At 40.4% G+C, this 24,974-nt stretch overlaps 1 protein-coding gene across 1 annotated transcript in view; it reads left to right on the top strand.

Annotated features, from left to right (window-relative positions):
- The window catches only part of LOC149283509 (cAMP-dependent protein kinase type I-beta regulatory subunit-like), a 61,643-nt gene that overhangs the window by 15,268 nt on the left and 21,401 nt on the right, over positions 1 to 24,974 (top strand). Inside the window, exons 4-5 of the mRNA XM_089497493.1 lie at positions 14,961 to 15,022; positions 16,970 to 17,016. Coding sequence (XP_089353619.1) covers positions 14,961 to 15,022; positions 16,970 to 17,016 — 109 coding nt within the window. The remainder of the gene's footprint in view (positions 1 to 14,960; positions 15,023 to 16,969; positions 17,017 to 24,974) is intronic.

Raw genomic sequence — 24,974 nt, 5'->3', positions numbered from 1 at the left:
GCCCTGGCCCTTTAAGATGACAGACCGGATTGCGGGGCCCCTGGCTGGATAGATGCCGCTGCATGTTACATTATTATGGTCTCATGGCATGGGACCCCACATTGCAGGCCTGAATCTACCACTAGAGCGGCAGTATCAGTGAGCATATCAGCTGCCGACCCACCAGATGGGAATGCCGGATGGCCGGCCCAGGCTTGATATTAAAGTATACTGTAAGTAATTCAATATGTATTCTTTACCTGTAGAAGGAATCCAAATCAAGCCACTTACTTTTAGGAGAAGCTGCAGCTCCAGAGCAGCCAATCAGCGCCAGGAAGGCGCTCCCGCATGCATGTGGGGGTTGCATTAGACCCCCTGAATGTTTTGTCTAAGTAGAACAGCACCTTTAAAAAGTGTCCAAAATGAGTGAGAATAGTTTTTTGGTTGCAGGGAATACAACTTGCTAAACTTGCTTGCCCTGCATACAAGGCATGTTTTGCAGAAGGCATAGTAGGTACCAGGATAAGCCTTCTAACCAAAGTGGTCCCACTGGGGTACCCAGCATCTCTTGGCCATGGGAGCTGCAGCCAAGTCAATAACTACATAAGACAATTATTGGTGGGGGGTATTCATTTATAAAGCTGTAGGGGGGGGCGGTTGTTGAACCCAGAATTTAATGATAAAGCGGTAGGAGCTTCCATAATTCCTGCCCTGCCTACAGGAGCATTAACCATGCGCGTACCTTTCCCTTAAACCTACAGTTTATTGTATAGGTGAATTAGACTTAGAAAAGCAGAACATTAGCTTTTTGTGTTCTGCACACACTCATTTATTTGCGTCCTAAATAGTATTTTCCTTATCAAATACTTCTCTGGCCGCCTTATCGTGCTGCTCTTATCCGTACCGGCCACCTGGTGTCACTGTGTTCAAAATGATAAGGCACGGGCTTGCACCAGAATCTGACCAGATAAACTCGACAAGGAATGCAAATAACCAGTTTTTAAATGTTCCTTGGCAAGAACGTACAGACATATTTATTCCGCTTTTAGTCACGTACCTCGAAAGCGCAGCTCAAAACGGATCCGTATCCTGGCAGTTTATTTTAGGTCTGGTTCTTAGAGAGCTGGGGGAGGCAATACCCCATTCAGAACTCACTGGGTTAAAAAAGAAAATAATTCCAACTAATATATGTAAAAGATGTAGAGAGAGGGTGGTAGGCAAGTGGAACAACCTCCTGGCAGAAGTGGTGGAGGCTAATACAGTGAGGGAATTTAAACATGCACGGGGTAGCCATAAAGCTATCCTAAGAGACCAAGGACTGATTAAGATCTGAATTAAAAAGTAAACCTGCTTAGGATCATCTCCCTTACGGTGGTGTGTCCTAACAATTCCGGTAGCAGGGGTACATATTTTAACTAGCATAGCAATATTATTATTATTATTATTATTATCTGTTTGCCTTCAGATATTAAGCAGTTCCAGGTGCTGGACTACCACTCCCATAACTCTGGCCGACTGAAATTTAAGCTTAATTTCTTGTGTGAGCCCTTAGCAACTGACATATTTAAAGGGGACCCATCGAAAATACCTCGCTAAACGTTAAGTTAAGAAAAGTTAGCTGTACACGTTATACTAACTGTTAACAATCAAGCAGCTACTGCGTTGGTTTTGCACATTGTTTCATATTTACCAGCATGAGCTCTATGAGATCGAGGAAGTGGAAGTGGAGTCATCGTGAAGGTTAAGTATCTGTTGGATGGCGTTTAGCGTAGACCACTCCATGGTAGGTTCTTCAGATGTATTAATAAGTAGAGTAGCTCCTTCAAGGAGAGGACTTAGGTGCTGAGGAATTCTGAGAAGCCTCAGAACTTGAAGGATGAACTTCCACATCTAATCAACTTTTCCCCATCTTTTGTCAGCGATAGCCTCCAGGTTTGAATGAAACACCTGCCTTAGGAAGCCAGATACTTAAGGATGGAATGGACGCGCTGTGTGGAATAATTGCAGGTTCTTGGTAGACATCTGAGCCACCGGAATCCTTCCTACAAAGCATTTCAATGGAGTGCGGCAGTTTTTTTCTTTTTTCTTTGGCGACCGGCCTAGAATAATGTAACATATTTGTGAAGACCGGCAAGGAAGGCATTATGGATCTTAGGATAAGGACTCATTGCCCGAAAGCCCACATAGTACTATTTTGGGCCAAAGTGCTGAGTATAATATGGACTTGTGTATAATATTTAAATTTGGCTTTCTTTCAGCCGTTTAGCTTATAGTCACTAAGGGGTACAATCAGTTCACTTAGGAACCAAGAAAATGTACATGTTCCAAGTGCTTATAGTTTTGGTTCACCCAAATAACAGGCAGGCCATCTGGGCCATCAGTAACAGGCATTTCCTTTGGCTTAGTACAGTACTTATTGGGTTAATACCATTTACATATTTTCACACTCAAATTCAGATTAATATTCATATAGAACCTCCTAAGAAAACATTTAAATACTTAATGTGGTTATCAAGGCTTCTGTTATTATACTTCATAGTTAAACGGATAAGAGGAACCACTTAATGCAGACTGCCATCAAAACGTTATATATGATACCAGGAGCATATGTGTTATTATTTCTATTACTCACTTTAATAGATTAAGGGAAGAAATTCGATTTTTTTTATTTTTTAATGAGCGTGCTATAAACTTTGGCTACATTTATAGATATGTATATAAAAAAATGTTTTTTCCTGGAGATTTTTATTTTTAGAACTGTTCTTAATAATTTTCATAGATTTTATGACGCAGTAATGAAAGACGAAGGCTTAGGATTTTTTGCAATTATTTTTTCAAAATAACATTATTATTATTTTCAAATGTAATATATTTTAAGATAGCAATATTCTAGGCTTTGTATTATTAATTATTAATAAATTATTTTATTATTATTATTCGATACATTTTTCATTGTTAAAGGTATAATCGATCAAGGATATTGAGAACGCCTGTAATGATACCTTTGTTCCCCCCCCCCATTATTTCTGTTTTATTTTCTTAGTATTGATGGGGATTTATGGAGATATTTTTCATGGAGAGTGCCTTGAAAGGTTTAGGTGTTTTTCAGCAGATCAGTGTGGTGTGAAAGAAATGTCATTGCGTGGAGGTGCTATGTATCCTACAAAAAGAAGGATTTGTTGGCGGTTTTAACACTTGACCTGCAAAGTCAACAATAGATAGAACATCTCCATCCCTTAGACACATTAAGTTCCTTCTGCTCTAATCACATCCTGCAAAGACAAAGCTCCCATCTCTCGTTTCCTCTTTGTCTAGCATTCTCCTGGTATTGTGGACTTGGGCGACAGTTGTGGGTTAGTCCATTGTCTTGCCTGTAGTTATCCCAGCAGTCTTGTTTGTTTTTCTGCTTTCAGACAGAGCAAAGTGTGCTTGCTACCTTTTAACCCCTTCTGCTCACCTGGAACCATCTGTATTTTGCTCCGGGAAAACGTAAAGGGGCCACAAGTCAACACGTAAACAGTCGTTACTAAACATGTTTGCTTGTTTTCCTTGTTCCCCCCCCAAACATTTCTGTTGTGTATGTACATTACCCTTCACTATCATAAGTGCAATCTTGTACCATTTAGTCAGCCAACAGAGCGAGCAGAGATATGTTATCCTTTCCTTTCACTGTAAAATAATTTGCCATGGGTTTTTTTTTAAGTCTCTTTTTAGTTTGATATCAGAGAGTAGTCCAGTTGGTCTATGGACAAACCCTCACTGCAAGTCCCATGTTTTAAGGGTTACAATGTGTTCAGGGCAGATGGTGGCACCTTCGCAGATTGCAGTCCATGGGAGCCACATGGGAGTCCATGTTTCTTGGGCCATGGGACAAATATATCATCCCCCCTATTTACTGTGCGATGTTTGAACTCATCTTGTTTCACCTTTGGATGCTGAACTTGTTCTTTTTTAAATGTCCAGCTACTAGGCCCGTGTAATATAATTAAAGGCAATTGTTGTATTGTCTCGGAGAAGATGGCGTCTTTAGCAGATTGTTGTGCCTTTTAGTACACAACAAGTTTATTACGTGCCTTCAATGAGACCTCTGTCCCATGGCTTCTCACATAACCTTTGTTAGAGTTGAGAAGTCCATTTGACCCAAAAGATGCGTCTGTCCTCGTTCTACTCATTAGAGTCTAGCTAAATACAATCGTTTCCTTGTTATCTGAAACTCACCATTCATCTGCATACAATTTTTTTTCGTCAACCTGTACCTTGCAAATGATGTTCTAGATCTGTTTTTTTTTTTTTTAGCTGGTTTGTTTATTTACCAAGAGCGTATACTGCCTTTTGTTACTGAAGGAGGGAAGGGCCTGAAGGGCCTAAGATCGTATGTTGTCTCTGGGTTAAAGTTTAATGACTCCATTGCATACAAAGAGATATGAGAACAATTCCACGAAGAGCAGGCAGCAACTTAATAGCCTGCAGTATGGTAACCCCGCTCAGGAGAGTCTCATGTTTTAGCTTGTGTCATCTAAGAGTATACATTTCCATTGGGACAGTCCAGAACAAAAACGCAATGCAAATTTTCTCTGCGCGGGGGATCCAACAACCCCAGGCATATGTTTCACCCTACATAGGCTTCATCAGTGGGGTGTAGTGAGTATTCATCTAAGTACAAGTAAACAAGGAAGTCCATGTCTGGACTCACCTTTACATTTGGGGTGAACCCCAAGATAACCCTGAAGGGAGAATTGCATACAAAATGGTATGAGAACAACTCAACCAAGAATGGACAGCAACTTAATAGCCTGGCTTGTGGTGCATGCCCACTTGAGAGTGTCGTAAGTTTTAGTTGACTTGTGCCATTAAGAGGGAACATCACCATCAACTTCTCAGATCCTGCCCATGAGGACAGTCCGAAATAAAATTCAAGGTCAATTTCATCTGCACGAATGGGGATGCACCTTAGGGTATTACTACTTCTTTGAATACCAGCAGAGATCATATTCCGTTATTGGATTATGTATATAAAAAGCGATTATGGTGCAAGGTTAAAAGGTAGACCAAAATAGCAGCCAATGGGATTGTCCAGTAAGCAGTAACATTCTATTAGTTGCCATGGTGATAAGATCTCCTTTCAAACTTTGTACCAGAATTATTTTTATAAATACTGTAACCTCCATTGAAGCTATCTGTCTAGCTATATATATATGTATATATATATATATATATATATATATATATATATATATCATTTCTTTAACATTACAAACTTATTTCTGAAAATAGAGGCATTTTGCCCTTAACAGTAACGAGCCCATCTATGATCAGCCTTAGAAGTATTAAGGAAAACCCTTTGTTTCTATTTTTTTTTTTTATATTTACTGAATATGGCTGAATAAACTATAGTTATGAGCCCCCTATATATTTTTCTTTATCTCATACCGCTAGAGTATTGTGCGTTTGGGTTTGACCCATACCCTGCGGTCAGATTGACATGCAGCTTCCATGTTGTCAGTGTTTGATTCATACACTTTTCTTCCTTAACACACAAAGAATTCCTTTCTCTTTTGCCAAAGGCCAATTTGAACAAAATCCACTAAATTGAGGGGGTTTTCCTAGCTGGGTGGAAGGTTGGCGTGTACCGCATTCAAAAAGCATGACCTCATAATCCTGCACATCTTAAAGGTACACCGACATATTCCATAGAACTAGCAGATCATCGTTGTATTGTTCCACTTAAATGCCTGTTCTTCTAACACTTTAAAAAATATATATGTGTTTAATCCAGAATTAGGGAATTTCCTAGCCTGAAACAGGTTATAACAACAAGTTTCTCTTTTTTCCCCCTGTTTTGTATATTTTTACACATAGTGTAATTTTGTTGCATTTATCTGTTACATAATTGGCTGCACATAAGAGAAAGCTGAATAACACATGTGGGGGGGGGGTCTCTGCCCTAAATCACGGTAATAAGCCACTAGGACATGTTCTATATCCCCTTGTATGTTGTTATATATCAGCCATGTAACCCCTGCTGTGCACATTAGTGACCTGTAAACACGCGGTATGACTGCACATTATCACAGCTCACTGTGTTTAGCTTAACTCCTTCCTTCTGGAATTCATTTGAGGTTATTTTGGGCTATGTGCCAGTTAGCAATATATATATATATATATATATATATATATATATATAAACAAGGGCATGTAGACACCCAGGCATTGTGACATCTTATGTTCAGCCTTAGAACATGTCTCTAAGCCTTAGAAAATGTATTCTGCATGACTTCTTTAAAATTATTGTTGCCGTGCGTATAATAAATCTTTATAACCTGTATACAATATAACAGCTATGTATTCTCCCTGTAACAAGAACATCTTAAAGCTTAATATATATATATATATATCAGACTAACCAAGCTAAAGCTTGAAAGGGAAGGCGTATGAGTGTGTTTATGTATATGTGTCTGGGAATGTGTGCCTGCATATGTTAGTGTGTACGTGTTTGGGCCCCTGCAGTCATGAAAATCTCCAAAGCAGGTAACTTTGAAACACATTCACTAACTAGCAGAGGTCATACCTGTAGGAAGGACTACACTACAATTATAGAGAATTCACAAGGCGCACAGAAATGATTAGATGCTAGGATATACTGTATCTACTTTCAAAGGGTTCTAGATCTCTACTTTTGAGGAATAAAAAAGCGAATTAAAGGAAAGTGAAAAGTCTAATCTTTGTTTGAAACCGATCTGTCACATTTCCCAAATCCTAAACGATCTCAGGATATGCATGAGTATCCCTCCTGCTAAGTTATCTCCTCCTATTGTAAAGTTGCTGATCGTTGTTAATTGGATCAGGCAGCCTTTGCAAGGATGGAAAAGAAGAAGGAAAGGCCATCAATTAAAATTCTGGTTTTGCTACCTTTGGCCAAAATATTCCCTTACCTTTAAATAAAATATCTCCAAAATGTAGAAGAAACAAAAGCTTTAGGTCGGTTTAATAAATCAGTTTAGTTATGCTGGCTATGGGGACAATTCCCTTTAAGCGTTATTAATTACTCATTAAGCATCTCAAGCATTGGGTGTATCCTCGTATTATTCAGCAGGAAACACCAGTTCTAGAGAATATGCTGTAATATTATTATTATTAACTGACACTTCCCCTTTTATATTTATTTCATTGTCTAAGAAATAATTAATCAAAGGGACAGGTCATTTCCCAGATTGGAGAATAGGAAATGTGATGTCTAGGACTTAGCTCTTACAGACGGTTCAGAGCAGATCTCCCTACCCCCATTTCTATTTTTAAAGTACTGACACAAGGGAATTCCCGTAGATCATAGTGATGAGTAGAGATGGTATTTCCCACCAGTGTGCTTCAACTTTCAGAATCATCAGGTCATGGTTTATTCATAGCAGCAGTAATGCTTTCTACAGTTCCAGGTTATTGTATGAGCTGGCTTGGCGTGTGATGACAGCCTGGTAGAATATTGATTATGGCTATATTAGGCGTTCCATTAATAGAACATGGAGTGTTGTGACGGGAACTGAGCAAGAACATTTTCATGGTTTCATGTAGCCTGCTTCCATTCCACTGTCATTTTATATCTTTATTGGGTCATGGGGACGTGGATGCTCAAATATTACATAATTACCAAGGCTTTTATTGCTGCTATAGAACAGCCAGAGAGAGGAACCGAGAAAAAAGAGATGTATCATTTGGGCCACTCTGATACTCTTGGGAGATCCAGGGAGGTGGTGGAAGCTCCTTGGGACTCAGGGTCCAGCTTTAAAGACCTCACAGGTGCCTTCAGAGGTCCCTTTCAAGACTTCATAAGGACCTTTCTTCAGAAGGGACCTCTGGGGCACTGAATGCCCTACATCAATGAATGTTGGCCCACTAAAAAAAATACCACATCTGCAAGTAGGGCACCATGTGAGTTTAAAGGGGCCACCTAACCATCACATGCATTAAAGTCCCCTTTAAGCTGGACTCCCAGGTGTATCTATATCTATGCTGGTTGCAACCCTCAAATTCCAGAACAACTAAGAGTTTATTAGCCAAAAGACTTTAAGTATCCGCGTTAAACAGGTGTGTTTGAGTTCCAAATGTCTGCCGTTTGGATTTTTTTGACTCTTGTTTCCAATAGAGAGAATAATTCATAGTTGTCTGTGAAATATTCAGATAGCACATGAAGGCTGGATTGGGCAGGCTCACGTGACCATATAGCTTGAAGCTTTGAGGCACAGCTGTTATCCAATATTATTTCAGAATAGCCTAATTATCCCTTTGATCTTATTTTTTTTCTTTCTTTGCACGAGCCAGACAGAAGCATTTAAGGGGAAAAAAAATCTGTTAGCTTTAGATGGAAAATAATCAAACCGTTGAATTGCATTTCAGCAACGTTCCCCATAGACTCGAAGTGTTAAAATATATACAAACGCATACTGCGTCTGTCGTATGGAATCACAGTTTTTCTTTTATTACAACACCCCCCCCCCAAAAAGTTATAAATGCTGTCAAATGCCGTTTGGTTAATAGTTATCTATGAATTCAAATATTTTAATTCAAATGTGCAGCTGTGAGCAAGTGTATAGTCTGTGAGCGTTAATACGCACTTGGAGCCACTGACGTACACATTACGCACATACAAGCACATTGAGAAACGAGTACATGTATTTCATGCGTAAATACTGGCATATACTGGGTCAAACTGGTGGATCGGGGACCGTAGGAAGAATAAAACCCCAAGGGATTGTCGCCCAACAAAATTGTTGGCCAAACACATCTCCTGCGCGCTAAGGAGCTGGGGATGGGGAGAAAGGCAAATGCGTATTGAGGGATTCCGTGGAGCGCCATAGCACCAGAGCACATAACCTTCCGGTGCTCCACCATAGAAGCCCCGTGGAAGTGCCGGCAGCGGAGGTTGTCTGCGTGCATCGCACAGACGTCCACTGGCCGGCCCCGCTAGACACCAGGGCGTCTGGGGGTGCGTTGGTAAGTGGGGAGAGGGCTATAATCGAACCAATATGGTAAATTAATACACACAGACACATCAGGAGAAGAGAACCTGGCCGGTGAGCTGCCATCTAGCCTCATGGTACTTTATACAAAGTGCTTGGCAGGAATGGTGGGCTTATTAGGGCCGCGCTCAAGAGCTTACAATCTAAGGGAGTAACTCCAAAGGAGGTTGAATACCTTTTTGATCCTTGCAAGAGCCTCTCTTCAGATGGTGGTTTGCAGTGGGCTTTGGGGGGCTTTTTACCTGTTCACATAATGGAAAGTGAACAGAAATGGCTCATTGATTCATTTTCCCCAAAAAATGCTGTAACAAAACCTGACGATACTTCCCCTTTAAATTTACTCTGACTCATGGCGTTCAGTGGACTTTTGGTCGGAAATCTCCCCGCATTCTTATAGAACATGTGGAAGTTATGTTTTCTGGAATCTAAGTGATTTTTAATAGATTAAGAAGAAAGGGGAAATGTGATCACCTTTGAAAAGAGAGGATTAGTCAAAGGTCTTATGGCTGACAGCCAGGAAGGGTAATGCAGGAGTATAGACTCCCCAGAGCAGCATTTTTCAGTGCTACCATTTTTCTCAAGTTCTCATGCGTCAACTCAAACAAGCTCCGACATGAAATACCTGGAACATTTTACTCTGAGAACTATTGTTTTTTTTTCACATTTTTCACCCGATTTGAACCCGAGGGTCTAGAAGTCTGCAGCCTACAGATGCAGATCCGATCATTTTTTTGACTTTTTTTTTTAAGGTGTGAAAAGAATTCTTGCTGCATATCTGTCATAAGAAGTACATGTTATCGGAGCATTTAAACGGACAGCGTCTAAGTGGATTCTTAAGTCGTCGCTGTGTATGGTTATTTTCTATAGCCAACGGGTTTCTGTGTCAGCAGCAGAGGGACAAGATAATTTTCCAATGAATGGATGGCTTATTTCAGGTTAAAAAAGGTTTCAATTAATCACAGAATCGTGCGCTAAGGAGACCTGTCATTAAGAAACAGCATGAGAAGGTTAAGTGGTCTTCGAGATATGTTCATAAGAGATCTACAGTACATTTCAGAGATGGGACTGTCTCTTCTAAACGGGGACACTTGGAAGATCTCATATTTGGAGGTCCTATCAAATATTTAAATAATAAAAGCTTACCTTAGAACAAATACAATAGAAAAAGAGAGACAGAGGGCATTGGGTCTTAAAGAGGGACTAGCCCTGTGAAATGGTGACAGATGGGAGGTATGGATTTACGCTAAAGCGTCAGTTCCCACCATCTATGTGCTCCGTCTTCTTAATTGCCGTATTTATTTGGTGTCTCTTGGAACATATCTGACTTTTTTTTTTGCAGTCAGGGTGTTGTCTTCTTGTAATGAATTCCACATCTGTTATGCCAAAAGCTTTTATTAAAAATGAAGGTTCTTATAGGTGAAGAGTTTCTCCTTAAGTACCCTCCAGTTTTCCTTCGCAGGAAGAATGCATAATGAATTAGAGGCGACAAAGAAAAATTAACCTCTGGCACGCTCTATTAGCTAAGATTTTTAGTATGCGACCATCGGCTTCAGCATAAATCTCCGCATCTGCCTTTTCCAGATGTTGCAATTTTAGGACATGGCTTATTGGACAGTTTAACCCCCAACCCTGTTCCTTTCTTCAGACAGATAGAAAAGCCGTATTGACGTGACAGCTGTAGACCCCGATACGATTTCACATTAGTCTTGATTTCAGCGGAGATGTTTAAAGCATCCGGGCAATCCAATATATATGACACGGCTACGTCCCTCTGCAACCGCAGAATGTCTGCTCTGCAATCTAAAAGAAATCACGATAAATCAAATCAATTTGTGGAGGGTTTTGTGCTTTTCTACCTAATCACAGTTTAAAAGGATCAGAATAGATGGGCATTCATATTATAAAAAAACACGAGATACATAGGAAGCCAAGGGGTTTCATACAAACAGGCCAGTAGTGGCCATCTGGCACACTGAGCAGATGCTTCAGCGGCAGATCCGGTGTTCAGCCGCATCTACATTGTAGGTGACCGGTGGCCTAAAAGTGCCAGGGCCTCCTCATTGCCCCCAGTCCGGGCAATCCTGGTTCAGAAGAGTTTTGTTATATTATATATCAGTAAGGTACAGTTGAGACATTTTGTTTTCTCAGTGTGAACGAATTAGAAACCAGTGGATTTCATTCAGACGCACTTAATAGCAAACAGAAAAGTTCCATCTCATCCTCGTACCCTGCAGGCGTTTGGGTAAATTACTAATTAAATATGTTCCGTGAATGATGAAAAAAGAATGTAGTGTCTACAAGAACCATTTGCTCCCCTGTTCACTCCTCTCAATTAAAAGATAACCTTTCTTTCATTACAAGGTCTGACCTCAGTCACTTTCAATTTTTCTTTAGTATACAGAAGAAAAGTTTTGCAAGTTGGAACTCGCTAGGTGGGGAAAGCATAACTGTTTTATATGCCCTTGAGATACAGGTAACATTGATACATTAAGATGCTTTTACTTTCATGTCTAAACCTATAAGAGCCTAACACCTGTTCAGTGTGGTCTGGTCCCAGAAAGTTATATATATATGTATATATATATATATATATATATATATATATATATATATATATATATATATATATATAATACATAGAATACTGGAGATATAATGGAGTTACACAAAGCTAAGACATCTAGCTTCTAAAGATCTCTCAGGAATATTTTTTAGTAATGATCCATTAGTTCACTAGTTGACCAAGTTCATCAGGAACATTAACAAACGAGTTAAATCAGCTGGCCAATGAAAGGTATGGAACATAACTTCTAGGATTCCCTTTCTCCTTTGTTTTTCCTAGTAAATTACCCCCTGTAGTATTAACTGTTCTAAGTGTTAGTGTAACCTTCTTTTAGACCTTTGGCTGGATGAAAAGTTGCCTTTTCAGCAGGTCTGTGGCCGATATTTCTAAGGCTATGGGAATTAATTTTGACAGGTAAAAAAGAAAATGGAATGAGATGACATACAGTATGAGAAATGATTGCTGTTTTGACCTATAGTTAAAAAAATTACCCATGTGCACATCTGCGAGGGTATTTAATATGAATAGCAATAAAAGCATTGTTGTTAGAATTGTGGATCTATGCATAACCATTGTTGAACCCATGGCAACCAAGGGGTTGGTTTTTGGGGCAGATGTTTCTCATGGTATGGTAGGGGTGAGTCTTTAGTGCTCCCTACTGGTCCTAATTTTGCTAGCTGCCCAGGCGCTGGGTTATGACATCACATCCTGATGCCCTAAGCCTATGTTCAGAGGAGCCAGTCACCCGCTAGGCCATCGTGTAATCCGGTCACGTAGGGTTTAGATTGTCCGGGCTGCCTGGATTTTCTCAGTTGGCTTCTTTCAACCCTTACTGTTACACCACTGCTTTCACCACTGAGAGGAGCCATTATCACATCTTCTCATCATCAGGTGGGTTTGAATTTTCTACACAGGAAAAAATCCTCTGGCTATCATTTTTTGGAATATATCTATAATATTCAAGGAATTAAAGAACATGTTTTTGCAGTTTACTTAAGAACGACTGATTATGCTCATTACAGAGATAAATGTCCTGAATAATATCAGTAGTTTATGAATTCTTCTTGCCAAAATTCTCATGGTATTAGTTTGCTTCCAAATCATATTCATTCTTAAACCGAAACATTTCTAGCTCACCTACCTTGGCACATTGAAGATTAAAGAGAATCTATTGTGGTGTAGAAGTTTCTTTTGCTTTTTTTTTTTTTAACTTGTGTATAATGTAATGTAACGCTGGAACAGAATGCCAGCTACTTTTATTCTCAGATCTCACTAATCCCTGCATGGAACTGAGTTGGCCAAAATAACAACCGCCCCTGCACTCGGGGACATGTTTGTAACTAGCTACACTTCTGTATGTTTCCAGTCAGGGCCGGCCTGACAATGAAGCCAAGTGGGGCAACCGCTCCAGGCGGCACTTTTGAAGGGGCACTTTTAAAAAGCGAAAGAGAGAAAGGGGCGCCGAGTGGTTTTCGCTTACCAAGCTGTCAGTACCCGCTCGGCGCCCCTCTCTCTCTCTCCACTGCGGCGAGTCTCCCTGTTCGGAAGATTTCCGGCGCTCAGCATTACAAGCCGGCACCGAGACCGAACAGGGAGACTCGCCGCAGGACTGCTGAAAGGTAAGTACAAGGGGGGGGGGGCAGAGGGAGAGGAAGGGTAGATAAGGGGGGGGGGGCGGCAGGGACGGAGGGAGAGGAAGGGTAGATAAGGGGGGGGCGGCATTTTAAAATTCGCCCCAGGCGGCATTTTGCCTTGGGCCGGCCCTGTTTCCAGTTACTGTGTTACAAAGGGAATGTCTCAGGGTCTTGACCATTATAGCTGAGTGTCGCCTCATATCGCAGCACCTCTTGTGTGAAAATGCATAGAGAACTTCATCAGAACCCTTTCCATACGTTTCCTCTTTCTTGTCCCCACTACTTGCAGGAAATGTGTTCCATCCAATACGTTGGGTATGCATGGATGCTAACTGTAACGAGACACCTTGCATGCCTACATAAAAAGTGTTCCAAATCCATTTTATTGGGAGCTCTATCCTTCCCGTAAGTGTTGCGAATATCACCTTTGGGGTTGACGTGTCCATTTCAAGTGGGAAAATGACTAGAAGAATAAAGAGGGAGAGTAGAATGTTGAGGAAGAAACTTTTCACTGGTGGAAGAATTGAGATACATGGATAGGTAGATAGATCGATAGACAGACAGATCGATAGATAGATCTTGCTGCAATATTATTTTTTTAATACTGAAGCCATGGATTTAAGCAGATCTCAAGCCTAAGCACTGGAAACCCATCACCTTCTATGCAGCCGATACATGTTAAAGTACTAGACTTTTCACAGCGGGCCCCTAATTGATTGCATTCTCTGTACAGATTACACAAGTATTCAGAGATTATGTGGCCCTCCTATCTTCTCCATATCCTTTAATTTTCCTTTATAGGCAGGCTGTTTTGAATACATAATTATACCGCGCATGAGTTTTGAAGGAGGAAGGCTGATTTAATATCTGTGTGGAATGACGACAATTTGTTCTAAGTCGGTGAAGGATGCATGTGTCAGGCACGGCTGCCCGTGACCTGTCATGATGTTTTAGTCGGGGAGGCTGCTGATGTGTCATGGAGCGCGGCAGACAGGAAGCCTTCGGGAGTACTTAGCCAAAAGTCTGCATAACATGTCCCAACAAAATATATTGATTCAGAAATCACGGCAGCTCATGCTGCACCTGATGTATAAACACTGGATATTCATAAAAAGAAGCAGGTCAGTTGGGGTTTCAAGCCTCAGCTCCTTGAGCTCTTTTTCAGAAGGGACTCTAATCAGTATGAGAAGCCCTTTCTGAAACATCTGATGTGCCCCCTGCTTCTTTTATACCCACGTAGCAGTGGTGCAGTCACTGGTGGGATGGGGTGTGAAGAAGCTCAGGTGTTAAAAATGACCCACATGCAGAGAAAAGAGTAACTTCTATGGAAGAATGTGACGTAGATCTTACCCCACCACTCTTACTGACACCGGAGCCAACACCTGTTTTACAGGCTTTCCTAGTGTTGGCATGTAATGCACGACTTATGCCCACATAACTAATTTCTCTTAGCCCATTCACCGTAACCTCATGAAAATTGAAACACAAGTACGGCAGCAGAATATCACAGGTGGCTTTAAGACCTATTGTGACGTGATTTGCTCCATTACAGAAGAAACACAAGAGGTTGCTTTCCTTGTACTGCATGTTAGTGACCTCGATTTATTGGTCCCATTCTTTGTGTTGGAATGTATGAAGAGCAACGTCTCAGATGTCAGCTTCTGCTAAAGTCAATTAGATCCTAGCTTTCATAGTGTGTTGACAGGGACCTGATTCCGTATGTAAATAAAACACTGATAGAAGTCTGTTTTACTATTTTTTGTCTTTTTCTAGTGATATATTTGATGCTATGTTTCCTGTCAATCACATTGCTGGGGAGACGGTCATACAGCAAGGTAAGGCTAATACAATTAATTTAATGCATATGTTCCCTACACACCACTCTGCGGGAATTTCCTGACACCATCTAAGTAGTAATAATAATAATACAAGCAAGTTTTAGCTAATTCACTAGGTTAGAGGCCTGAAGTAAGTAATCCTTATTGCTGCTAATGCACGGCCCCCTTCTGCAAAAGTCTAAGAGCTTGGTGTGCAGCCAGTTGTTGGCCTTAAGGTGCCAGGGCCACATTTAAGTCTCCAACTTGGGCCAACAAATTCAGCTTGGGTCTGCTCATTGTGAGCAAATATTCATCTGTGAGCAATCACGCCACCTTAACCTGTGGCAATCAGCCCACTGAGTACTTGATTTGGAGTGACCAGGTCTCTCCCTAAGAATAATCAAGACGCTCAAATACCCTTTCCTCTAAATTAGACACCCTAGGTGTGTTGGTATGTCCGATGAGAGCCACTGAGGTCACACCCTACACCCTCTACTCAGAAGGCATCCAATATGGACCTCCGACTTTAAGTGAACTTCAATACCCATAAAATTTTGTAGGCTAAAACCACAGAATATGGCTGGCAGAATATTACTAGGGCTTCTGTTCCATTGTGTATAAGTCTATAGTTTTTTGGACCTTTATTAGTACATATTTGTGTAAATCGAGTAAGGTCACCAATAGGAGACATTGGCAGCTATCCATGACTTTGATCAGTACCGATGCATATCTCGTATTTCAAGAATGCTTCCTTATGTCAAGTGGTGAAGACTCCACGCAAAAGGAAAGGCATTGTGAAACATGCAAGTATTCAGGAAAAACTTGTACATACACTTCATATTTACAATAACCATAGGAAGACCACATTTCGGAGTCTAAAGTTTCATCCTGAAGCAGGCTTTGGAAAGGCTCAGGTTACCTGTCTGAACTGTCTGCATTTCAGAAATGATTGGCTTCTTAGATAATCACGCTGCCTTCACATTCATTCATTTAGCGGAATCCCTCGGAAACCGAGCAGAAATAAAATAATGTGGCTTTGGCACAGAAATTTGACTTTAACAGAAACAATGTATCTAAAACTCTGGGAGTCTGTGTTTTCTTTTGTGACTTTGCCAAATCTGGTATCTTTGAGACCTTGAATGTTTCTTAAGCATTTCTCTTAATTATTTTTTTTTGTCATTTAATTGACAAGGTTACCTTACGATACAGTTTAAAAGTAATTACAGTGTTACATTCCCTTTAATGTTCTTAGTTCTTTCAGTGTTAAATGTGTGCAGCATTCCTCTGTAATGAGTTGGTATAACATGTAATGATAGGGCACGTTCTCCATGTATGTACCTGGCTTTGGATCTGGCTGGCTGTCTCGAAACGGCTCCAGAGGGCCTATGTGAACCAAGAAGTCTCCTAGGACTTGAGGTTCCACTGGAGTTCAGTGGCTGCAGGAGCCTAGATATGTGGCATTGAGTGTTGATTAGATATACTATGCAGGGCGTAGAGGTAAATGGGGGCAGGTGGACAGTGTCCAGACACCCTCAGGGGACTCACATCTGTCCTGTCTGCCCACTGACAGTCCGAAGTAAATAGAGGATTGGGGGGCTGTTCAGGGCTTCCATGGCTTTAAAGATGACCTGGTAATTATGTAGTCCACAAACTTTTGATGCCATTTTTATAACCACTCGACATGGCATCCAAAGGAGGAGTTGAACATTTCTTTAAAAGACTACAAGTTTGGTGCCTATAGGTAAAGAAGCTTTAGAAACCTCATACCCAACCCTTATTCTGTGAAATATCCCAACCAACTTATAAACAGGTATAGGGAATTCTAGAGGTCAGAATCTGGTATCTCCTCTTGCTGTTCTCTGCTGTGTGGTTCTTGGCATTTGTCTCGTCCATATTGTCCATAAACATAACTAAATAAATATCTGCAATTTAAACCTAATTAGTCTTTTTAAACTTTTCTTGTAGGTGATGAAGGTGATAACTTCTATGTCATTGATCAAGGAGAAGCTGATGTAAGCATTATATATTGTTTACACATTTACATTTTCCATCTAGTATTATTTTTTTGTTAAGACGATCAACTCATAGTAATTATAGTAATATTAAGTTCTTATTACACTTATTTTGAAAATAATTTGGAATATATATTCTGTATAGAGATTGTCTATGGCATTGGCTAGTAAAAGCAGAAGCAAATTTATTGAATACTTTACAGACTGTAAGCTCTTTTCAGCAAGACTCTTTTCACTTTTAGTTTCTTTAAGTAGAATTGTTGCATGATGCACTACTTTTCGTGTCCTATTTAGCATTGTACATAGCTACAGAATACAATGGCACTATATTATTATTGTTATTATTATTATCCTATTCTTCTACTATCCACCACACAGTAAATATAATTTCTTGTGTATTATTATTATCATTATTATTATTATTGTATCCACCTAATCTCGTCATACCCCTTGAATATATGTATTGTAAGAAGTGCTGTGTAAATTGTTGGCGCTACATAAATAAGGTTATTATTATTATTATTATTATTATTATTATCCTATTCTTCTACTGTCTAGCACACAGTAAATATAATTTCTTGCACATATTATTATTATTCAGTTATCTCCACAGATAAAAGAATCCGCTCCTCAGTTAATGCCAATAATATATATTTTAAAGAGAAATAGCTAATATCTGTGTCCAGAGATGAACATTGAAAGGAGAGAGGAACGTTAACTTTTGTCTAATTATATAAAGAACACTAACATTTTGTTAAAACAATCTCGAGAGGTGCTAAGCCCCTTGTTTTACAAATAACGCCATCTATGACTCTCCTACCTTTGGAATTAACCCCATTACAAACAAGTTCTCGGTTTACCTCCAGTTAACTGATAGCACCTCGGGGATCGGCATTCCCAATGACAAGGCCACCGTGGTAGAATCCACCTGAGGGATTGTGAGCAGATCATAGGAAATGTTTAGGGGGTTCAGGACAAAGTATGACTTCTTTAGAAACGTATTTTTACTTTACTGAGAGCGTGGTAGATAAAGGGAACAGCCTCCCCACCGAGGTGGTAGAGGCTAATACAGTGAGGGAATGTAAACATGCATGTGATAGGCATATGCTCCTGAATCTAAGACGAGACCAACGACTGATTAAGGTCCTTTACGCACAATAACCAGGCTAGACGGGCCGAATGGGTCTGATCTGCTGTCAGATTCTGTGTTCCTTTTGCCCGAAGCCGTGCTCTTAGTAAGGAAATTACTAATATATTCTGCGAGTAACCCCTTCCAGTTACAGCGAGCAGACAAAGGGCCACTTTGATGAGTAATGGAGTTTTTTAACGGTGATATTTTTATGTATGTCGTAAAAAACACTATTGTGGTTTTCCTACAGGACTGTTATCCGGGAAGCTCTCATCATAAATAATTATGCTTTCCGCAAAGATTTTCCTGCAATCGCTGTGTTTTGTTTTTTAAGGGAAACTAAAATATGTATTTTCCCCATCCAAAAATGTATAAAAAACCCAGTTTTGGCTCATTTATTACGTTTATATCGTAGCAGAGGGGAATAGGATCGGGGTTGCATCGCTGCGGATATGTTCTTGCGTCACTATAAATGAGTGAAGTTATGTATAGTGTGCCTGTGCAAATAAACCCACCATTTAGTATATGATGCCCCTACAGACAGAATATTACATATATTTTTTACTTAGGGCATGTAAAAAGATGTAGAGGCACCCCTGACATTCTAAGGTTTTTCCGAGCAGTAGGCTACCATAAGCCGAAACAAACAGTAATGGGAGACACCTACGTTTAACAAAATCTCCCATCACTCTCAGAACTCCCATCGTTCTTCTGCATTTTAATCAGCTTCTGGATATGTAACAAAATGATACCGTGCAAAACACGCTGTTCAAACAAAGGAAAGTTTATTGGGCCGTAATGGCCTTCGTCAGGGCTGATCCCAGAAACAGTGACACTTCAGATTTTTCTTTAGAAACCTTTTTTTTCGCTTCTTTCTGCCTACTATTATTTCTATATCTGGCTGGATAAGTGTGATGAGTGCTGCATTTTGGCAACAGGGAGAGGGTCACAGGTTGTTACGTGATATGTTCACATGGTATAGTATTAAATGTACAATGATCTCTGTACACAATGCACATGCCGGCAATAAAGGGATTCGTAAAACAATGAAACATGGCATTTGATGGCAGATCAGACCCATTCGGCCCTTCTAGTTGGCCCATTTCCCCTGCTATATAGACTCATACCTTAATCAATCCTTGGTCTTAGATTCAAGATGGCTTAATGCCTATCCTTGTTTAAATGATCTCACTGTTTCCTCTCTCCCACCTCTGCTGGGAGGCTGCCCTGCTCATCTACCACCCTCTCAGTAAAGTAAAGCTTCCTTACGTTACATGTAAGCCCCTGAAGCAGAAAATGCCTAGCAGATATCGATTATCTCCGGGGTCAGTGTTTGTTATGTAATTGGCAGCTAATACATTAGGAAATAGCTTTGACTGGGAAAAGAGCCAGCTTCACGTTTCAAACGGTAGACCTTATCTGACATTAACACGTAGCAGAGTGGATGCAAAAATGTTGAAACCTGCCCTTTTATTTTTTTTTTAAACCAAATAGCTTGCGGAAGAGCTCAGCGAACGCACCGACACGCAAAACATATTTATGTGATCGTGAAAAAACATTGATTAATGTGATGGGGACGTTGGAATGTGGCAGATGATAATGGAGAATTGGATTAGTCCCTACTATGAGGTGTCTGCAGCAAGCGTAATCTCATGGTTTATACCACGTAAAAGCAGCAAATATTCCTTGTTTTAACTCTTTTGCTCCCAGGGAGGAGAGAGTCGGCAATTCACGAATTCAAATACCCCTAATATATTTGTTGGGCGAGGAGAGTCTGTTTAGGGGGAACTGCCAACTGGTGTGGTTGCTATTCCAGAGGGTTTTCCTTGGACTTCCACATGAAGACAAAGGATGCTGAGCCTGGCCAAAAATCCAAAATTGGATGCCTGGTGACAAGGAAGGCAAAATATGTCGAAATGTGCATATATTTTTATGGGTAACATTTTAACATATTAAGTGTGAATTTCAGAATTTCTGAAGTATGCATTTGGGGGCCACTCATACAAACCAAGGGCCAGAACTATTTGTCTTTCTATATCAGACATTTCAGGTGATCCATGGGGAGACAGTACAGTAAATCTGCTTGGTGTAAAATGGGATAATGATTCCCAGTGACTTATCCTAAGCGTTTACAGTTGTGCATCCCTTACAGCTCCCTGTTTTGGTGGTCATCTAAGACATCAGGCAGCCCTCAACTGGAACTAATCTATTGAAATCGGATAATGCTAGGGTGTGATGTCATAATCCAAAGCCAATTCTATCAGTTCAGCCCATAGAGGGAACAGGTGAAAGTAGGCCCGCGGTATTGGAACACAAAACTTGATGGCCTCCCACAAGCCTGACGTAGGAGCCGCTCTGTCCTATACTTGGGAGGCATTCAAAATTCAGTTTTTGTGCTTCCAGGTAATACAAGCTTCAGAGTAGGAGAAACAAATGACCCTAAATGTACTTATTACTGAATGAGAACCGCGCCATAAAAAAAACATTTAAAAAAAACACTCTGGCTTTGAGCTACAAATAATGAGGTTGCACTGGAGCATTAAATGTAAAAATAGACACGTTTCATATACAGACGATCACGCACATGTCCTGTTTTTATAAGCTAATCTTATATTTAAGTCTTGTCTGGATGGACTGTGTTTTATGAGCTGCCCTTATATTTAAGCTTCCTCCAAAAGGCGCCATGTTTTTATAAGATGACCTTACGCCCAAGTCACTGACGTCTTTGTAAAAAGGGTTGGTTTCTTAAGGTGAAAGCGGAAGGAATAAACGTTTTTTTGCCGGCCACTTAAAAGAAGCGCTTGTGACAACGCAGACGTGCAGAAATTCCGTGGGATTCTGTGGTCTGCGTTCTAGTTATATGTAGAACACGGCGGGAATTCACAACACCTCGGCTTTTCAGTTACTGACCTCAGGCATGGATCAGACCACATGAAAGGCCTACGTACGAAAGTCATCTGGGTGGATACCAGTCACAGGATCATCTTTCCGTCCGCTTCCCCTGTCGCTGGTTTGCTGTTCAGCGTTGAGACGTGCGTGTGTTAGACATGCAGGCAGTATGGTGTTGGTAGAGGTCTTGGCGATAGGGCGAGATAAAGACTCACATCAAAGTCATATCCGTCTTGGTACAAAGCACAGTAGATCTTAGAGGGGGCCGAGACATCACTGTCTGTCTTCTTAAGGGCCCTTTGAGCCCTTGATGTGGCTTACCACAAAAAAAGAGGGTGACACAACGGAGCTGCTTCCATTTCCCACCCTTTCCACGGATTGTGTGTTTCAATACAAAAGACAATTAACATCTTCAAACACCGTTCTCGTCTCTGTGTTAGGGAGCTTGTCTGTTGAGATGAATATTCAGCTTAACTCGTGTGTAACCATGCCTGATACTCTAAGACAAGAGGAATTGTGAGCAGTAATTCTTCTCCTATGAATTAGCATTGATCAGATGAATTATTCATTATGGATAACTGTGATTTTAATGACATAAATGCATGTGTGTGTGGTTTTTTCTAAAAAAAAAATGCGCAGCCTTAGTCTGTAAGGAGAAAAAAAAACTATAAGTAATTAGTAACTTGTTAATTATTATAAAACAATACAAAAAAGGCAACAGAACATCTCAACCAAGAACAGGCGGCAACTTTATAGCCTGCTCTGTAGTGCATCCCTAAACAGGGGCATCTCAAGTTTTTGCTCACCATTGCTTACCATTACAGAGGAAAAAACGAAACCAGTAGCCCTAGGTTGTTGTCCTATGTAGGCCTTGTTGGTGGGGTGTGGTTGGTATCCCTGTAGGCACACGTGGGCAAGGAGGTCCATGTCTGGACTCACCTTTACACTTGGGGTGAATCCAAAGAATTCCCAAGGAGAGAAATCTCATACAAAAAAGTTTTGAGAAGAACTCGACTGAGAACGCCTCGCGTAGATTTTTCCTCTGTCATGGCACAAATAAGATAATAATTGAGAATGCAGTTTCTATTCTTTGGGTTCACCCCATGTGTAAAGGTGAGTCCAGATGTGGCCCTCCTTGCTTGCCTGTACTTAGGGGATACCAACTTTCTCATTCTTTAGGGTAGCGTTATGCACATCTTTAATTCCTTTATAGTGTGTGTCTGTACTACAGCCATTGCAGCCATTTTCTGTAAAGTATAATTTTCTCACATTACCCCATCAGCCTTCTACTGTCACCCAATGGCTGTTAACCCTGTAATAAAGCTCCCCTCTCGCTCGCCCACCCAAACTCTCTAACCTCCTTTCCACATGCATCTAGACTCACTGTATGCTACACCCCATCAGCCACAGGAGCCCAAACCCCAAACAGCCCCTAGCAATCTGTTACCCCCTGACTTTCTGGGTTTGGTGATTACACCCCAAAGATTTGTGGGGAGTCGTGTTCCTGTTAAATTTATTCCGCCGGGGTCTGAACTCAGGACTTTAACTCAGACCATGGCAAAAAATTTTGAACTTCCATGCTGCGAATTAGCAACATGTTCAGGAAGTTGACAGAGATCGACCTCTGTCCAAAGCTGGCCCTTTATACATAATAAATAATAATCCTGTAGCTGGAGAAGACACCCAAATGTATCATGAGTCATCTTCTACGCCTCATAAGCCTCATCCTGGGGGGGAGGAGGTTAAAAATATTAAATATAAAAAAAATACTTTTAGCTTTTAACCTTTTTAAATGTAAAACTAACCTAATTTCTGAATTGACCAACAAAAGTAAACATCTTTTTTTATATGATTAACCTGTTTTCTAATAATTTAATGTGTTTTGTTGGCTGATTTTTTTTGTAACATCACCCATGGAGATTTAGTGGAATTTTGTTTTTGTTTCCGTTAATTGCCCAATTAAAGCTTGTATACGGTTATCCAGAATTCTTTTATTTACACCCGTGGTTTCCTTGGGCCTTGACCTCCACCAGCGCTCCTAGACGCAATGTGGAGCGTGTCCTTCAGCACTCGCACGTTACAGTATCGATGTCCTCTTTACCAAGTAGATAGCAAACGATTTCTTCCTTATCTCTTCAGGCGGGAGCTTTTGCTCCTAACTGCCGGTGGTCACGTCGGGTAACAGACTCCACGAGGTCCAGACCCTGGAGATCAGTCCACCTTTCATCGAGTCCTTTAAAGTTGTGCGTTAGTTTGGGAATTTTATTTTCACAAAGTTCTGTGAGACTCGAGGGAAGGAAAGATTCACTGACTCGTTAGATCGACTTCCAAAAGCCGCGTCACGCGGCACTTTTCAGAGACTGACAAGCTTTGCTTCCCAGCTTCAATACAAAACTGCCAACACAAACCTTAGAGAGCCTTTTGTGTTTCATGTGACGACGACAAAAAGGTTCCGCCAGCGCCCGAAAATAACAGTTTTTCTCATTTCCTAAATTTCATTTTTCTCTCTTATCCTTTCTTGCAGCTGGAACTCCTGGTATGTGCGAAGGCCCGAGGCAACTTCCCTCCTCTTTCTGTTTGTTTCTCAGGGTGTGATTGTCTTTAGTGGTTGTCTTCTGATAGCTCTGCGTCTCCTTGTTTGTACTTAGTAAAGGCCACAAGTATCTGTTAACAGAAAATGTGTTGTGAAGTACACATCGCCCTTAAGATATGTTTTTTTCCTTGTTATTTTTTTGATCAAAACAGTGTTCTTTTTTTCAAGTTACGGGTTTGGGAAGAAGCCTGTCAACGCATCTTTGTGTATCATAGACAAAAGTCATTTAGGGTAAAGAAGCTGCCTGAACATTAGTCGGTTTGGGTATTTATTAAAGGCGCCGTTCCACTTACTCTGCGAAATCTTACATTTTTGTAACTGAATGCGGCATTAGGAACTTCTTTTTTTTTTTTGTACTGAGATAAATCTTGAATCAAATAACCTTCAGAATTTTTCATTCATGATTTTGGCTGGAAACACTGAATTATCACGTGATGCAAAAGCAGGCGTTGAGAAGCAGTTGCCATAGAAACAGTGAAGCAGCAATTTGAAAATAAAAGAAGTTGCTGCCCCTCTTGTAGAAACTTCATAAAATAAAAATCTAATTTTATTGAAAAAAATGCCAAAAAACTTCAAAAATTACACCAGAAAACATTCCTCATGTTCCAAACTCGCTTTGTACGCTATGCTGGAGATTTTTGGTCCATGCCTGAAGGTTTTTCACATTTTTGTTTTTACAGTAAAATTGTATTTTCTATATTATTTGTTTCTATAGAAATATACTTGTGCTGGACGAACACTTGGCTTGTACACCCCCTATAACTGGGGACGTATAGCACAAGGTCTTCTTAATGTACACATCGTGTTACAACTTCCTACAGGGGTGACAAATCATCGCCTCGCTTCTATCATTCAGTAAAACGATCATTGCCTTTCTTGTCTTTTTAGATACAGATCATATACAGATTACTATTTTGTGATGAAACCCGGAAAACTAGGATTAATATTATCAGCAGGGCTAGGATGTGTGTAGCAAAATGCTTCTTAAAGGGACACACTCCTATTATGTTTATTTATTGCTAGGATCACTTAAAAACAACATTTTTAAAAGAGAACATTATTAGTTAAGCGTCAGTTCATATTGACCCGTCCTCCCTCCAGTACAAATGCAGATTTAAATTGACATAAACAGAACTAAAATTCTGAATTCCGTTATTTAAAGAGCAGTTGGGAGCGGCTATACGGCTTGACTTGAGATTCAGGGTGCCTGTGAGGTCCAAAATAGTTTTGGTTTGTTTCTGCATTAAAATCCTTTTGTGAGCGTACCCAGACTTAGAAGAAATCACGTCTGTCTCGGTTGGAATAGAGGGTCCCCGAAGGATCATTTTCAGCAATTAGTCCATTCAT

This window comes from Sceloporus occidentalis, unplaced genomic scaffold (assembly GCF_023333645.1).
Source record: "Sceloporus occidentalis isolate IW3139 unplaced genomic scaffold, rSceOcc1.0.p SCAF_103, whole genome shotgun sequence".
Taxonomy (NCBI): domain Eukaryota; kingdom Metazoa; phylum Chordata; class Lepidosauria; order Squamata; family Phrynosomatidae; genus Sceloporus; species Sceloporus occidentalis.
This window is presented reverse-complemented; position numbering and strand designations above follow the sequence as displayed.